Source organism: Hippocampus zosterae, chromosome 1 (genome assembly GCF_025434085.1).
Source record: "Hippocampus zosterae strain Florida chromosome 1, ASM2543408v3, whole genome shotgun sequence".
NCBI lineage: Eukaryota > Metazoa > Chordata > Actinopteri > Syngnathiformes > Syngnathidae > Hippocampus > Hippocampus zosterae.
Genome location: NC_067451.1, coordinates 15051020 through 15069495, shown reverse-complemented (window position 1 = coordinate 15069495; position 18476 = coordinate 15051020). Strand labels below are relative to the sequence as shown.

General features: G+C 40.7%; 1 protein-coding gene and 1 long non-coding RNA gene across 3 annotated transcripts in view; one reads left to right on the top strand and one right to left on the bottom strand.

Annotated features, from left to right (window-relative positions):
• The window catches only part of il1rapl2 (interleukin 1 receptor accessory protein-like 2), a 259705-nt gene that overhangs the window by 69304 nt on the left and 171925 nt on the right, over positions 1-18476 (bottom strand). For both annotated transcript variants that reach the window (XM_052071453.1, XM_052071461.1), the window contains exons 5-6: positions 12683-12869; positions 12447-12600 (exon numbers count right to left, since the gene is read on the bottom strand). In XM_052071453.1, the coding sequence (XP_051927413.1) occupies positions 12447-12600; positions 12683-12869 (341 nt within the window). The remainder of the gene's footprint in view (positions 1-12446; positions 12601-12682; positions 12870-18476) is intronic.
• LOC127604617 (uncharacterized) overlaps positions 1-18476 on the top strand; it is a 147938-nt gene that overhangs the window by 28158 nt on the left and 101304 nt on the right. The gene's annotated exons all lie outside the window — the stretch shown is intronic.

Genomic DNA, 18476 nt, shown 5'->3' with positions numbered 1-18476 from the left:
CTGTGTTCTTCCATCACGGTTTGGTTTGGGGCCGCCACAAAAAAGGACAAAATCCGACTTCAACGGACAGTTAGGACGGCAGAAAAAATCGTTGGCACCGCCCTACCCACTCTTGAGGACTTGCACACTGCAAGAATCAAGACAAGGGCACGGAAAATCCTCCTGGATCCCCCGCACCCTGCCCACCACCTTTTTCAGCCACTCCCCTCAGGCAGACGCTACAGATCTATGCGTACCAAATCCAGTAGACACTTAAACAGCTTCTTCCCTCTAGCCATTAACTCCTTAAACAGTCACTGACATAGTCACTCTTCTTGCACCACAAAATGGTACTACAAAACTACTGGTATACTCTAAGATGGTTCAATGATTTTGTTGTTTACGATGATACTAGTGCAGCGTGTTATACCGGAGACAAATTCCTTGTGTGTTCTACATACTTGGCCAATAAAGATGATTCTGATTCTGATGATTCTGATTCTGATTCTGATTCTGATTCTGATTCTGATTTAGCTCCCGCTGTGAGGTCGGCAAATGGGAAATTTCTACATTTGCTCATTGTAACATTTTCACAACGACAGAAAAATAGCCTACATGTTCTGCCCTGCAGAAGGAATCATTCGGCTTCGTTGATTTATCCAAAGACATTATTACTCGTGCCATAGCACACAACCCCGAGTATCATCATGGAAACCATTATGATTTCTTCTGCTACGCTAGCTTAAGTCAAATCGTCAAATGACTCAACACCGAAAAGATGTGTGTTATGGATCGTTTCATAAATAGAAATTACACGCCGACCTTTTTACTGTGGTCTACAAGTCAAGATTTCAGTATTTTCTGCTTCTGTCTCTGCTGTGTTTGTGGTACTGCTTGCCAAAGTCTGAACAAATTCATGTGGATCAAGATGGCAGTTAATTGAAAAGGTGTCAACATTTCTCATTGTCAGTGTCTGACACACTGATGGAAAACAACATGAGGACGCGAGCAGCTTGAGTAACAACTGTGCACGCACGCTTGCACACACACCAGCTTATTCTTTTTTTTTTCTTTGCTGGGCTTCGAAAAATTATTCTTCACATTCCATTTTAGTCGGATACATGAGACAAGGACAGATGAGAAATTCATCTTGTAGAACGCCTCGCCTCACCACCCCACAATCACTAATTTGCGTGTTACACTGAGACAAAGTGGTGATTCCTTAACAACGGTTACTTAAATTTCTCTGATTGGGGAGAGGAGAATGCAATGGACTGAATCCATCCACCCATCTTCTATACCGTTTATCCTCACTCTGGTCGAGGGTGTAGTGTAGAGGTACACGCGGGTTACCCTTGAGTAGTTGCCAGCCAATTGCAGGGCACTATATTTATATATTTAATATTGTACTCGTGATTTTAACTGCTTGTTGTAAGGTGTCCTTGAGTTTCTAGAAAGGCGCCCACAAATAAAATGTATTATTATTATTATTATTATTATTACTATGATTTTGCATCTCGACACAAAATACGAGGTTTCTCGAGACATGGTGTAGGATACGATTAAAGGATGTAACAATTTTAAAATAGAATGACTTGATTCAGTTCGATTCGGTGGGATTACGATTCGATTCAATATGCTACAGCTTTTGTCATGTTTATTAATATGCAACATGTAAATGCTCGCCAAGGCCCAAACTATCACGGTTAATTAAATTCGAAGACACAACATATTATCAGCAATGTCAAATCGATTAATACCAATTCATACCTGATTCACATTTCTCAAAAAAATTGATATACATCTCAATACATCTGATGGAACGATGTTAAAATGTAAGAAGTCGACAAAATGTAATGATTCAATTGGTCAAATCAAAGCCGATTGATTCTCACCGGGTTTTTTTTACATCCCTCATTAAACCAAAATGTGAAGCCGATATATTTTACTGCACGTGTGCCTTTGCAACACATTGCCGCACACTCTACTCTAAGAAGTGTGTGTATCATAAATGTTTCATGTAGCACATACAGAATTCCCATAAAAGAATGTGCTTTCAGATTGTTACCACACAAACAACTCTTAAGTTAACATTTATACACATAATGGTTCTTGCATTCTTCATGTGATTCTGTTAAAAAGTCAATATGATGACTGAGAAAGGGAAGGAGCGACTGAATTAAAAAAAAAAAAAGACAGAACAAAGGCAGTGAGGGGCACTTGTAATTGTCTCTAATTAATTGCCGGCTCATTATTCACATTCTCGTCTCCCCTAATGTCTCACTCCCTGGTACCAGACAATAGGCATTGTGTGTGTGTGTGTGTGTGTGTGTGTGCGCATGTGTGCATGTATTTGAATGGTGTCTGTTGTAAAGGAGTAGTTAATGAAATGGGTGGTTATCAAGGCAAACAGGCTTCGTTCAGTCCAGTTTAATGACCTATGTCACATTTCATTTCCTCTCTTCCTCTTTATTTCTCCCCTCACTCACTTGCAGTTATTTTCAATGCAGTTTCTGAAAACACAAACACATGCCGGAAAACGTCTTCATATTGCACTTTTGTATACCGGTAAATGCATCTGCAGATGATTCTGAGCAAATCCTCTGTGATGTTACATTCAGTTTTTCAGGTATTTCAACGTGCCTTCTGCCTTTGTGACCCAGTCGGCGCTTATCAGACTCTCTCTCATGTCCAGATGGCTGAGCTACCATGAGTCTATGGCTCTCTTCTTTTGAGCCAGAGCCATCTTTAGGCTGTCGCTTCAATGATATTGCGGATGGATCTCTTCTTTTTCTCACCCTCGATGCCGAAACTGCTCAAAGCTCTGAATAAGGAACACACTGAGAAGCCTCTACATCCCACCCACCTCCACCAGGAGGCACTTCATTCCTCAAACAGCCTGCTCACAGTCACTGACGAGCTTTGTGCATTTGATGAGCTTCTCATCCTCTCGTGGGATTCTTCCAAGCAGTTTTGAGAGTTTGCTTGGTTCGCTAAGACTGGACGATGATGTCAGGTCAATCTGAGGTTTCACCAGCGCATTACCCCGGTGCTCAAGGAAAGTCCTCCTTCCATATTTTAATGCTATATTGGCAGGTTTGCTTGGTTATTGACGAAATGGACAGCGTCCACAAAATGCAACCAAGCACTCAGTGACAGTCATGTGAGGGCCTGGAATGTTATCATCTTATTTTTCCATTTTTGGAAAGGATCGTGTCTGCTGGTGGTTGAGAGACAAGAGGAGGGTCAAAACTGAGAATGCCTCAAAATCAGGGTCCTCCTCAACGCACTCCTCTGTCTCGGACACATTCTCCTCTATATCACTTCCACTGGCAAAGAGCTGTTCCAAAAAAAATGAGCTGTCCTCATGGACGGTAAACCTTTTCCCAGAGTACATTTTCAAGCGCGAGAGCATGCAGGTTGCAGTATACAAAGAGGGCTGTTGTGCAAGCTTCGAAATGTTTGCCCCTCCCTTATTTTGCTTGAACTACCATTGTCCTTGTGGACAACTATCGGCTCTCTATCATTTCTCGCACAAATAGTTATCTTCTCCACCCCTTGTAATGTAGCAATTCAAAAGTATCAACTCTGCACTTACAGATGCGGGGGAAAAGTTAGGTCTCTCTCTCTCTCTCTCTCTCTCTCTCTCTCTCTCTCTCTCTCTCTCTCTCTCTCTCTCTCTCTTTCTCTCTCATTCTCTCTCTCTCTCTCTCACACACACACACACACACACACACACACACACAGGCACAAGTTTACTGCAGCTAAAACAACTTGGGGTCAAAGTGACCCATGAGGATCATCAATCCGTGCAATATGTGTTCAGGACCTTGAAAAAAATAGCATCATGCATTTTATGCTTCATCAGTTGCCCCCATCAAATAAGGAAAAGTCATGAAATATGGAACAAAAAAAAAAGTCAACTCTTATTTTTTGAATGCTAAACATTGACCCCGAGGGTAATAGAAAGGTTTCACTAGATACCTGACGCGGCGTCTTAAGTGCAGGAACATCACGACCGTAGCTCACGTGTACTGTTGTAAAATGCTTCTCCTGCCACCTCCGATTCATACTCCTTGACAATGCCATCGGTGAATTGTAGATGAAACAATGAATGAGAATAATAATTTTTAAAAAGAAATTCACTTGTTGATCGAATTACTAAATATTCATTCTTTATATACAGTATTGTAGCAGTGATAAATTGTAGCAGTCACAATAAAAGTTGAAAATATAAATTATTCCCCAAATTTGTTCACATCTCACGCATAACCCATTTTCCAGAAATTTATTTAAAAACTTTTCCTGACTACATTGTGAAGTCAGAGGGAGCGTCGAGTCTGCTTGATCAATTATTCTATACATGTTGTTTTGCTTCTGAAAGGAGCCAATACACAGTGAAGTAATAGTGTTTGAAAGACACATATCAAAACAAAGTTTGTTGAAGTTCACCTGAGGTCAACAGCCTATTATTTAGTCTAGTGTAGCAATCCGTGCAAGCATCTGCATAATTGCTCCAATTGTTTTCCCCCCCAAACTTGTTTTTCCTGCACTTTTGCGGTTCTCTGCTTTATTTGTTGCAGAGGTATCGATGTGTGAGAGACAGAAGGGTTTCTCAGTTTTGTGTGTGTGTGTGTTTGTGTGTGCATGCGTGTGCACCTGTGCGTGCGAAGAAGGTGGAAAAGAAGCATTTATTTGTGTATACAACACCAATAGACAAATTAATTTTGTGATTGTGAATGAACCTCGTGACTTTTCTCTTTTCCAGACCAGTGGCTGAATTATATTATTATATTATTATATGTTTCAAAAACTAATGGAAACACACACACACACACACACACACACACACACGCACACACACACGCACACGCACATGCACACGCATGCGCACACGCACGCACATATATATAGAGCTAACTTACTTCAGATACCTGAGTATTCACAAGACTTCCATATAAGAAAAATAGTCAGAGACTGTTTTGTCCCCATTTGTCAGTCCTAGAACATCAAACAGTGGTTTTATTGTTCTCTTCATGGGTGAAAATGGCTCCGGGGACAAGGGGGAGCGGGGGGGGGGGGGGGGGGCAACACATCTCCCTTGGCTTCATAAAAACCACGATGTGTCCTCTCCACCTTCTCCACGGTGACAAAAATCTCTGAATAGAGACTGCACATGAATCATACAAGCCAGACATCGAATTGATGCTGAATGTCTTCTACTCATGTAAACAATAGGTGCATGCTTTGTTGTACATTTATAAGGTTGAGAAGTGCCGGGAGAACACAGCTCAGGCGTTATAGTGTTGCTCGAAATTTTGGCTATCGGTTCAATTTGAGCACATCGTCAAGGTAGAGCGTAGTCTTCTCATGCTGTGAAAAAAATGAGGTGTTTGCCCAATGTGAAAGCTCGAGGGAAATATTACCAGTAGATGTGCGTAACTTATTTTTCCATCGCAAAATGCATCTTGTGTCATATTTCTCAACACTCGCAAAATTGAAGCAGTGTATGCTGAACATGTCTGTGGATTTTTTTGGGGGCGGGGGCCAACATGTTTTTTTTTTTTTACTGTGGTAGGGGTGGGGGTCAGGGCGAGGTCCCAAGTACAATAGCTGTTGGAGCGCTCAGAAATAAGAATAAAATAACACACAAAAAAATAAGTTTTCTCACAAAACAATTTAAAGAGACGATCATGTCCTATGTGGCGGCTCAGTGTTCCAGTGGTTAGCGCGTCGACCTCACAGTGCAGAGGTCGTTGGTTCCATCCTAGCTCTGGTCTTCCTGGGTGGAATTTGCATGTTCTCCCTGTGCCTGGGCGGGTTTTCTCCTGGTAACCCCCCCCCCCCTCCCCCATTCCAAAAACATGCATGGCAGGCTGATTGAACACTCAAAATTGTCCCAAGGTGTGAGTGTGAGCGCGGATGGTTTTTCGTCTTTGTGCGCCCTGCGATTGGCTGGCAACCGGTTCAGGGTGTCACCCGCCTACTGCCCGAAGACGGCTGGGATAGGCTCCAGCACCTCACGTGATCCATGTGAGGATAAAGCGGATTGCAAAATGGATGGATCATATCCTATGCCTGTTGCCTGTTGATGAAAAGTGGCAGTTTAATTGTTCTGTATTGTTGATTAGTTCATCGCAATAACAAAAGATTGAGAATCTACACAGGCAGAAAGACTAAATTGCATTTGCTCTTCTCCGAATCAAGCTAAATGTCAGCCAAATACATTATTATGTGGTAGACATATTGGCAATTTCATTTCCATACATATACTTTCATTATGACCACAAAAACAAGACCACTATCTATCATGACTATCAGGTCAGGAATCCATTTGGAAGGGCTGGGCCCTGAACTGAAGAACCATAAATTTGGGATACAAACTCTGAGGATGAATGCTGAAATGGTCTTCATGCAACTTTAAAATGGTGGCTGGAATAACCCCGCAGCTCTTTACTTTTAAATAAGCTCCAATAACATCCCAAACAGTGACAGAATATTCTGTTCTTTGTGTTGTTTGTTTCTTGCCCTCTCCTGCCTCCAGTTAGTATATGCGTGAGTGTGTGTGTTCTTGTGAGCGAGAGAGAGAGAGAGAGAGAGAGAGAGAGAGAGAGAGAGAGAGAGAGAAGTACGGTAATCTCATTTGTGATCCTCGGTCTTTGGAGAACAGAGACAATTTCACAACGAATTAGGAGGTGAGTCTCTAAGTAGGTCACAGGCCAAGTGTGCACGCAAAAACACGTACGCAAACTCTCATTACAAAGTGGGTCCAATTGCCAAAGTGTCAAGTGAAAGAGTGTGAGAGCAGAAGACTCGCAGGAAGAAGACAAAACTGAAAGACAGGAAATTGAAATCAGAGAGAAAAAGTGGGGAAGAGTATCAACACAAAAGGAACAGTTCAAAGGGAAGAGAAAAGTGGGCAGTCAAAAGACAAAGAAAGGATTGTGAGAAGTTAACATTTGTGTACAAAATGGTGTGGAACAGAGAGAGACAAGAATGTAAGAGAGAATAACACGTGTGTGTGTGTGTTTGTAATGTAGCAATAGGCTCAAAATACTCCAATGAGATTTTAGAACATTTTGCACTGTGTTGTAAAGGGCTCTATAAATAAAGATGTATTTTATTGCACTGTGTTGTAATTCCCACACTGTCTGTCACTCTGTCAATTGACGCAAACCTTTACTATCTTAGACGTCGGTATTTCTCCCTGGTATTAGATTTGGTCAGAAGGCTGTATACTTCAGCAATGCACATTTTAGCTTGAGTTGGTTCTGAAAAATGCATGAGACTTTCTTTGTTTGTTTGTTTCTTTTGTGATTTGAAATGGGGTACTTGGAGCGAGTGCGGGGGAAACAGGGATAGAACATTTGAGTTCATGGATTTCTGTTATTTATTAGACGGTGTTTTTTGTTACAATAAATATTATTGTTTAGACGAAGTCCTTGTCAGTGTCTGCTATTTCGGGGATCCACCTATTTTAGTTTTCTCTGTTACGTACGAAGCACTTTCCTTTTCCTGCTTCGTGCGTAACTTCACAGTAATATTCAAGATGAAAACTTTTGTACATCCATCTAATTCCGTATTACAGTTGGTGAACAGTCGAATTTCTGGTACAGGCCCAGAAAGCAACCACGGCCATTGGGAATCTTATTGCGCCAACCTGCGCTGAGGGCAGTGCGACAAAGTAATGTGAACGCTAGTGTAATGACTCATGCGCTATCACTATAGCAATCAGCAGCAATTATCTAGAAGTAGCAGCACAACTAACAGCCGCCATGCATGTGGTTTGTTTTATGTGCATTGTTGAAAATTGGTCATAACTTGCTCATGTTGCAACTTGTAAAGATTAAGAAGTTATGTCTTGCTTTACAGGTTTACAGTATGACCATAAACACATTTTACTATACTGTACATAATTCAGGCTATGAGTTTAAGGAAATGCTCTGTGAAATAAATATAGGCATCAGTGTTATTTTTGTACAATGAATATCAGTAATTTCACCAGGTTAGTGTGGTTGAGTAATCTCGGGCCCTATAATGTCAAGTACTGTATAAACTTGACAACATGTCACTCATGGTCCGGATTAAATCAGTTTGCGGACCTGATCCAGCCATACATTTGACACGTATGGTCTAAGTGTTCACAAACTGAACGGCAAGGGGTTTATAGAAATTCTGGAAAATTCTATTTTCAAAAAGCTTCTGTCATGCAATCCTTTGAAATTCTGTGTTGAGTATTTTCTAGAGTAGACATTCCGGGAAATCAACAGATAAACACTATTGCAAGCATAAGTGATTAACCCACTTCCTTGAGGCACCTCTGCTGATTACAAGCTGAATGTTGATGAAGCAAATCAAGCCAAAATCTTCCCGAACATATTGTGGTTGCACGACGTTGGAACTATTTTCAGGACACTATTCCAGCTAAAATGTTTGCAGGAATCAAAATCATCGCCACCAGCTGATCTACAGGCAGTGACTGTGTCTTTTCTACTGTCGTCTATTTAATATTGAAAGAACTGTGATTAAAGGGTGCTGCCAAAAGACGCACAACCACCAACCAAAGGATCAAGGATAAAAGATGTTTAGTTTTGCTACACACTAGCAGATGTCTTACAGGCTGATTCATTCAAGCATAACATCGGAGAGTACCAACACTAAATCATTGGCTTGCGAATCCAAGACAGAAGAATGTGAGTGCTTCTATTACAATGCTTTCAGCGGCTAAAATATGAAAAGCAATACAATAGCCAGCAACGGATTGCCAACCCTGAAAACAGTCTAAGAGCCGACCTCTGTCTCCTTGCCCTGAACTGGGTGGTGGAAAACCCGATGTAGTTCCGCGATGAATGGAGGGAAGAGCTCAGGCCGGGTGTTGATGGGTGAAGAGCCTCAGGTTAAATGCAACTTTGGAACTATCATGGGTGTATGTAAACGTTTATTGGTCAAAAATCAACAAGCATTGGTGAAAGAATTGCCTGCAAAGTCCGGGCTCACCTCCATAGCGTTGTGGATGGGGTAAATTTCGTTTTTGGCAAAGGGTTGGGGAAGGTGGCACCCCCATGCTAGCAGGTCGAGAATCCAAGGGGGGCCTTTGGATGCCCAGCTGCTCAACACGCTGGCCTAATCTTTCAAACTATTGAGCCTACAGGGCAACCATGCCATGGAGCTCTGTTAGCGCACTTCCCTGTGCACTCAACATTCCTATATTTGTCTGAGTCTGCGAAATCCACGGTGGTTAGATTATTCTGGCCGAACTGAAAAATGTTTTGGATTCCAGGAATGTGGGCTCAGACAAAGTGTGATAAAAAACAAACAAACAAACATTTTTTTCCCAGAAAAATGCACCGACAAAGCACAAACTGAAATCGCCGGTGACAAGGAGCCAGGAAAAAACAATGCAAAAAACAAAAAAGTGTTTCCAAAGACAAGGTACAAGAAAACGCCGCAAATACACAAACGGAATATCACAAGTCCAATAACGTGAAACCAAAGATCAAGATCGATAAAAAGGAATAATGAAAATAGAAAGTATTTTAATAAAACGAGAGCAACTATTAAAGAGAGTGAGGTCTAGAACACTACACTTGCAGCACAACAGCAAGCAAAGTCAATAAATCAGACAAGCGACAAGGCCACTTGGCAGTCCTGAAATACATGGCAGGCTTGATTGGCAAACGTGGAACAGGTGCGCCCGCTGGAGGGAAACGCCCTTCCCTCCAGCTGGAGCTGAAAACATAACAGACAGGCAGAAATGACAGATAAAGACGGCGTGGGAAAATATAAGTTTAAAGTCACAGATACATTTCAAATATCTTAACATTAAGCAACAGAAAAACTATTACGTTGACTGACTATTTTAATTCAGCAAGTGACTGTCTTTATTCCAATATTACTCCAGTACATCTCTGGCCTTTCGCTCCCATGTGCCAGTGATGATGTTCCTATGATTAATGGCTCTGAGGTAGAGGATGTCCATAAATTTCCACATTTTCCACAGGCTCTGCTCAAGGTGTTAATTGGCTTTCAGTGAGTTGAAAGACACCAAACCGTGATTAAAAAAAGTCTCGAAGACTTCTCTTTGAATTAAAGGCATGTGCATCATTTGACAACAAAGGAGTCGTTTGTTTTTACATTTTATGGTGATGCATTGTGGGCCACACTTCACAGTCCACAGTTCTGAGGTTCGGGGTTGGAATCTGAGCTCTTGCTTTCCTATGTGGTTTGCATGTTGTCCACAGGCTTGCGTTGAATTTTTATTCAGATTATTCAGAGATTTGAAAACAAATAAGAGGATCTTGAAAATAACTCTAAAATGTATGAGGAGCCAGTGAAGGGATGCCAGAGTAGGAGTTATGTGCTCCCACTTACGAGTACCAATCAAGAGGCGAGCAGCGGCATTCTGGACCAGCTGAAGACGCTGAAGATTGTGAGTGAATACTGGTTTGTCGATTGGAGCCCGACCAAAAATAGCAATCACATGACGTCACAAAACGTTGCCAATTGATCCTGCAGCCATCATATATCACGGGGCAGACAAACACTTGGGGTTCATTTTTTTTTTTGTAATGTTTGCATCAATTTTGTTTGCTGTGATTGCAGCATTTCATTCTGTGTTTTATTTCCTGCCTTTGTTTGCAACATTTCTACATTAGCAGCATTTGACAGTTTGCACAATTTCTGACGTGCAGTGTTTTTGTTTTGCAGTTGTTTTGTGTGTTTTTTATTTTGCCTGTGTGTATTTATATTTTTTGTTGTTTTTGTCTTTTCTTGTTTGCATCGATTTTTTTTAAATGTATTTTTTTGCAGCAATTTTGTCTTTGCGGTCTTTGGTTGTTCGCCATACCTTTCTAACCACAGGTAAAAAGGATATGGCCGTAGTCCGGTCAATGGCAATTAGCTACCGAAAGAAACTAATGCAGTAATCTTCACTCATTGCTCCATGTCGAACTGCACAAAAATGTGTGACTGAAATGCATCTATGACAACGCGAGTCATTGAAAATGCCAATCAAAATCCCTTGTTTGTAAAATGTCTGGCTGAAGGTTTGATCAAACTGGTGGAAACAAGAACAAAAAAAAATGCATTGGAAATCTGGGTGGGGAGAAGATATTCGTAAAATCATTCTGCTCAGTCATCCACATGGCTATTGGCAACCAGCTGACAAGTACTGGCTAAGAAACAATACGACATCACACTTTGACAGTTCAATGTTCCAAAGGTTTACATATACAGCAGAGTAAGGCAGTTCCACTGCAATGTCACATGTCCGTCGAGCAAAGGCAATGTTTAAGCTTGTGCCAAAGAGTAGAACTTTCATTGCTCAAAGGCAACATATTGAAATTGCATATGCAAAAACAAAACACAAGGAAACGTGCACTCATTCGCAGGCACTGCAACTTTATCCTTTCAGACTAAACACTGAACTGTTGATGGAAGTCAGATATGACAACTCAGGCTTAAGTCAAAAGAAAATGAAGCTTGAAACTAAATAAATTTCATCCAAGAATGTCACAAAGGCACAAAATACAATTATCACCAGTCACGTACAAAAACAAATGTGGTTTTGCATTGTTCACAGAAGGAAACTTCCAAAGTGTATTAGATCAGGGGTCTTCACTTTTATTCCTTTAGGGCCCATTTCATGGATGTTTTCCATCTCTACGGGCTGCGAACACACCTGATACAAAAGACCAGACAACCAGCAGGGTCTGCATAAACTGGATATCGATCGTGATCATTTGAATCAGCTGTGTTGTAGCAGGGAGAGATGGAAAACATCCAGGAAACCGGCCCTCGAGGAACAGAATTGAAGACCCTAGCTTTAGATAATGAAGATGTATTACTGAGTGTCTGCATCTGTCCTGTAATGGATGCTGCAGTTCAAGATTGCAGGCTGACTACATTTCCATGACATTTGTATAGTGTGAGGCCATGACTCCAATCAGCACTACGGAATTGATTTCTGTGACAACAGCGGCCAAAGGCCAGAAACAGGCCTGTTCTAAATTTGATCATGATACTAAGCACCATTAGGCAGTAACGCGGGACTCTTGCCATGAACGGCAACGGTCGTCCTTGAATTTGTAAGAAACCAAATTTGACAGATGTTTCGGATATCTGGGCTTGCTCCAAAGAAAGGCCATAAACCGTATCTCACCCTCAGAACAGCTCAAAACAGAAAACCAATTGTCATTTTTGGGTGACATTCAGGGGACAACAGCTTAAGCTGAATGCATCGAACTTTTCTGTTGTTTGCAATTGTTCTTTCCTCCCCGAGCCATCGCCTTATTGTGGTAGACAGGTTTGTATGTCTCAATGATCTTTGGAGCTTAGTTGACTGGCGCTATAGGCCCCTGGTAGGGTCACCCATGGCAAACAGGTACCGGTACGTGGGCATGGACCGAACAAAAGCATGGCTCAAAAAACCCTGATGAGAAGAAACACACGAATAGTCTGTGTCCTACCTGTGACTTTGAGCTGTGTTGTCCTCCGCACCAGTCTGGATCCATACTGCAACTCACAGGTGTAGTTTCCTCCATCCTCCTCCTCTACCTCTGGGATCCATATGTGTGTATTGTTGACGATAATTGAACTTCTCCATTCGACCCGCTCACACTCCTGACAGGGTACACATATGACTGATCAAATGGTAAAACAAAGGGTGAGATGCTCTCATCCCAGGTGTGTCCGTGTGACATACCTTGTACCATGTCATTTGAGGTTGTTTGTATGGAGCCAAATAGTCATCTATGTCACGACATGTGATCATTTTGCTGTGGGTAATCTCTGCTTTCTCCAGATAGCGGATGTTGCTGCTGAAGCATTTCCCCTCATCACTCTCCTCCACAGTCATGGACATAGACACCTTCATGCAGTATGTTGAGTTCCTAAAGAGATAACAGACATCAGGATATAATGATGATGACTTCATTGAAGATTTTCACACGCACAGAAAAAAAAATTGATTGATCACTTTTGCTGTACCACCTGTCCTTATTTTGGTCATGGGTGAGTTGCAGCCTATCAAAGCTGTTTTAAATTTGATATCTCACTGGCTCCAAATGGTATCCAAATGCACAGGCTGGTTCCCCCAAAGGCTGCATTTCCGGCCGCATGACGTCACTTCCAGCGCGACTCGACCGCATGGGGTGTCCAAACTCACATTAAGCCTGTCCAATTTCGCCACAGCTACATGAGGAGAAGCCTTTGAATGAGCCAAAGGACCCATCCTGAAAATTGTCTTTCGAGAATTTGGAAACCACATGTGGTCAAGTCACGCCTTAATTGATGTCATGCGGCCAAAAAATGTGTACAAAAATGCGGCTTTAGGAAGATGCAGCATGTGAATTTGGACACAGCCAATGAGTGGCGAACGTTTGCGAAGGTCTGCCCACAAGTGTCTATCGTTCAATATGCACTGTATTGAACAATAGAAACGCAACAACTGTATCAAACGGTTCGATACAGATAGATGTTACACCGCTAAAAAAAATGTGCAAACTCAAGCTATGATCTGCACGATTCAATGATGCAGCACATTATAGGATGTCAAAATCTGTCAGGGTAATTTGGTGTGTGTGTGTGTGTGTGTGTGTGTATTGTGCCAAGTTCACCTCTAGACACAAAAGACCTCCTTGATATCAGTTATTTTCACTTCACGCACACGCGCACACACACACACACACACACACACACACACACACACACACACACACACACACACACACACACACACACACACACACACACACAAGAATTTTTCCAGTCAGTGACTTAAACAGGACCACTGAGCATGAAAAAGAAGAATTAAAAGCCTTTCATCCATCTATCTCTCAGTTTGTCTCGTATTCATCAATCCATCTCCAGCCAGCAGTTTTCTCCTCCGGTGATTCACTTACCGTTAGCAGCATGTTCCTCTAAAAACACTTTCACTATGTAACACTAGGTGAACCTTTATATTTGTTGATCTCACTGCAGAGTTAATGGTGTTCTTTTTTAACGGACCGTACTGTGTATTTTAAAATTTCACACGCGTTTACTTTGGACTCGGTGACTCAGTTTTCAGACTTGCCAAAGTTTGATTTTATCACATCTTCTTGCAGATGGCTTGAGATGGATCATTTAACTTCACACCATAAGCGTGAATGTGAATAAAACTGAAAAAAAAATGCACCCCCCCCCCCGCAAGAGGCACTGAATAAGAACATTAAACTGTAAAAATGAAAATATTTAATCACACTTTACATACATACATAGGCACACGTTCTTGAATCTTTTATGGTATTTGTTTATTGATGCCTATCATAGACATGGAATTATGAAGCACTGAAATGCTTTCATTCAAACCCTTTCTGTTATTGAAATGATTGTGTCCTGATCGTGTGTCATGGTCCGCCCCTCTCTGCTCATCGAAACACAAAAAAAATGGTTTGTTTATCACCCAACAGTGACAACATCCTCTCGCTAATACAATAATGTACATTTCAATGTGTATGATATCTCACAATAAGAAGCTAAACCTTCAAAATTGCGTCAAAAGCATGTTGTGCATACCAATGCATCCTTTCTGAATGTTAATTTTGTTCCGGCCTCTATCAGCATGTGGCTGCATATTTCTAATGTGGTACTGATTTCAGCTACCAAATCCACACAAAGCTTTGATAGCTTTGTGTGGATTTGGGTGAGTCCAATAAACAAAAGGCTTCAGTAGCTTGCATTTTACATCCACTCTTTATTTCTTAAAGTTGATAGTATAAATACGGTAGATCAGAATCATTTTGATTTGGTAAAAGACAATTAGCGGTAAATAATATGCAGTTTCAAACCCGACAACAACAATGCATCAAATAGATTGGAGCTATTTATGTTTCTTGATACATTTTGATTGATGCAGGTAGTTATGAATCAAAAAGGAGACATACATCACCTCACATAATAAAGTTTTGAGAACATTCTCAATCACATCAAATACAAGGCTTGCTTACCATTGTATTTTTCATCTGTTATAACTATGATGGTTTTTTTTTTGGGTGGGAGGGGGCATTAACTGGCAGACGAACTGATGGACTACTGCCGTACCGGTGGAATTTACCGACGGAAGTGATGATGCAAGTTCAGCTAAAATCGCATGACTGCAGTTGAAATTCACCAGTGAGTTTGGTTGGGTGTTCATGTCAAGGCCTGAGTGTTTGACTTCTTTCCGAATCTGTTCCTTCCCTCGTCCATTAATGAGAAATTCCTAAAATGTTTCAATACCTTAATTGAAGACATCATAATGATAACATGAAATTAAAAAAATGTGGTGTTTAAATATGATCCTTCTTTTATATATATATATATATATATATATAAAAGAAGGAACATATGTATTGTGTATTGTATTGTATGGATTGTATTGTATTGTATATATATATATATATTTTACGTTGATGTCATGTTGATGCATAGAAGAGCCAGAGCCAAACTTTTTTTTTAATATTTGCTACATGGGCACGTATCCAAGTAGACACACAAATCCTCTTACCAGCATAAGCTTTTCCAATACTCCTACTTACCATATTTCCAAAATTGGAAAGCAATATTCACATGGATACTTTCAGATTTTGCACCTTCTTAACTATCTACTTTGTATTATATTTTGAAGAGACGGACTGATAGCCCTAAAGGTGACTGTGAATTAATTTTATCCAGTCTTTACCAGTAAAACTACTTTGGCTTTGTTAATATCTCCTTGATGGATCATTGTTCTTTAGCCACCTTTGCACATTTACCAAATGTTATGTCTTTTAATAAGTGTGTCACACGCATACGCGTTTTTGTACATCCTGAGACGGAAAATTTAAATGCGTTTGTGTATGTTAAATCGCTCCATGCACAGCACTTTGTATGCAGCGATGGCTGTTTGAAAGTGCTCCATAAATACTGTTGACTTGACTTGACTTTATTAAAGACCTTTTTATCAACTGATATGACAAGCATAGTCAGACACCTCAGTGGACTAACTTCCATCTAGGCGTGTATAGGTTGGCTGCATCTAGATGGGTCAGCACACCCTGAGTGGATCAGGGTAAAGGTGGGTTCAACACATTGGACCTCGACACTGCTTACCATACGTGACCTCAGTTATGACTTAAGTGGGGAACATCAGACACACTTGTGTTGTGCTCCCAGGAAGAAGAGTGACTCACTCATCTTTTGGTCTGTTTCACACGCCTCTCCTTTGTCATTCCATCTCACAATGTCCATCTCAAATTTTATTGGCTGAGTAGCATCACTTTCTTGGTGAATTTCCATTGCCATACAGTGCTATAGTAAAATGCTCAAAAGCTACACAGAATTTCTGGTAAAGCTATTGTTCTCTAAAAAGTGGTCAAATTTTAAGCATTCATCAAAGTATTCCGCAGCAGTAATAGAGCTGAGTCAGTATAAAGCAGACCTAGATTATACCTGTGTTTTATGGTCCAGGGAGCACATCAAGCCCATGCACAATCACTGTCATAATAGGATTTCAATAAGCAGTGTATTTATTTTGAAAGTGGTGCCTTTAATTCTCTGGGTGCATGTGTGAGTGGTATGAGCGAGGAACAAATTGTGCCTTCATTGTGGCTAAAAATGCTACAGGGTCTTTTCTCAATCCAATTGCTCCTTCATCCCCTTTGATGACTGTGTTGTTTTGCTCTTTGGTTAAATCTATTGCCAGACCAACAAAATCACAACCTGCGAAAAACAAAGTTGCCCTTGTGAACTCCCTGACCAATTTTGGATTTTGCTTAAAGACTCCATCACACTTTGTAAATAACTTGACGTCACTTCCACGGTGCGGCTTCGGTGGGGGCAAAAACATCTCCCAAATAATGACGAACTTCAAGTAATTTCAGTCCCAACTAAGTCTATTGCCCATATCATTGTCTATACTGAACTTGATAGTACATTTCATGATTTTTATGTAACATGTATGTAAAATGAAATAGCGTACCATAGCCGTGTGCGATTTCTCTGACAGCCAGAGGCGTGGGTGCGGTAGAATTTCACGTTTTTGTGTTTGCTTTTATGGTCTTGGCAACCAGAAACACAAACCGATGACATTTTTCAAATTAAAAAAATGGTTTTGTCTACTCCAATCTTCGGTTCTTTTGACTCCAGGTAACACTGTGACATCATCGTGACGGAGGCCAAGAAAGGATATAAAGGCGGAATCCCATTGATCGGCGAATGTTGTTGTGAAGTTCGCAAATGTTCATTTGTCAAAATTCTGATGAATGTTGACAAAAATCAGCAACATTTACTTTCACCGCCGGTGATGGATTCCAATAATATGAAAAATAATTATTTGTGTAAATCATAACATTGGAAAAAAAAAAACTTTTTTACAAATTGGTGCAGTCTGGCCCTTCACATTTCTCTTTCACAAACTGTTTACAAATGCTGAAGGCTGTTTTGGAGACGCCCTTGTTACCGAACATCCTTGCGACAAGAAAAAGTGAAAAACTGTTTGTGAGAAACAAAACAGTTTGCCAACATTTTTGCAACCTTTTCAAATCCCAACGAAACCTCAAATTCACGACATTCACGAGCATTTGCTGTTAGGTGAAATACAGTTTTAAGGGATATCATGACGGCAAGGATTAAGTCGCCAGTCCTGATAGTGATTCATGATACCAGTCACTGTTTTTGTTAATTCAAAGTCAAATGTGGAACCAAGTAAATAAATGGGTGTTTGGGGAAAAAAATAGACTACGCAAATTTAAATGAACATAATTTCATTATGTGTTCAATAGGCGAACATAATTTCACGTGTATGTGTTCCTATAATGTGGCAAATTTTGGACAAATGAGATGCATTGTCCTTCTGGCAGTATACAACAGTTGAGTGGAGAAACAGTTTTAATGTAAATGACAACACAAACCAAAACAAATTTAAATTAAACTGTCAACATAGTCATAGAACCGCAACACGGAATGGATGAAAGGTAACGTGACTCAGCATAAAGTTCAGCTCGGGTATATTCCACATAGGGTTTATGCACTGCACTCAAAATATTGCCAAGCAACTTTGTGCTGTGGCAGAATTATCTTGAGAAAAAAAAGCCAATTGCATGAAATGTAATATGAATTCCTCACGAAATCATCTTGTAATCCACCGTATCAACCTTGTCAATAAATCAAGTATCCTCCTTGCAATTACCTTCCACTGCTCAGGCTAGGCTGCTGCAGGGCACATTGAGTTATGGTGCTAATAGAGGGGGGTGTATCCTGGCCAGCAGGCAGCGTGTTTATACCTGGATGGAGCTGCAGATTAATTTGAGTATCAATCTAACTAACAGGCAGCATGGGGGAGGATGACACCTGCGCACACTGAGGCATCTGCATAGAAAAGCTCATACGTTTAAACTATGGCAAGATTTTATGAATTGCATTTTCCATTACATGCGTCAGTGATCGTCCACTGCTGTTTTTATTTTACCAAGACAATCAATAAACATTCAATTTATTGA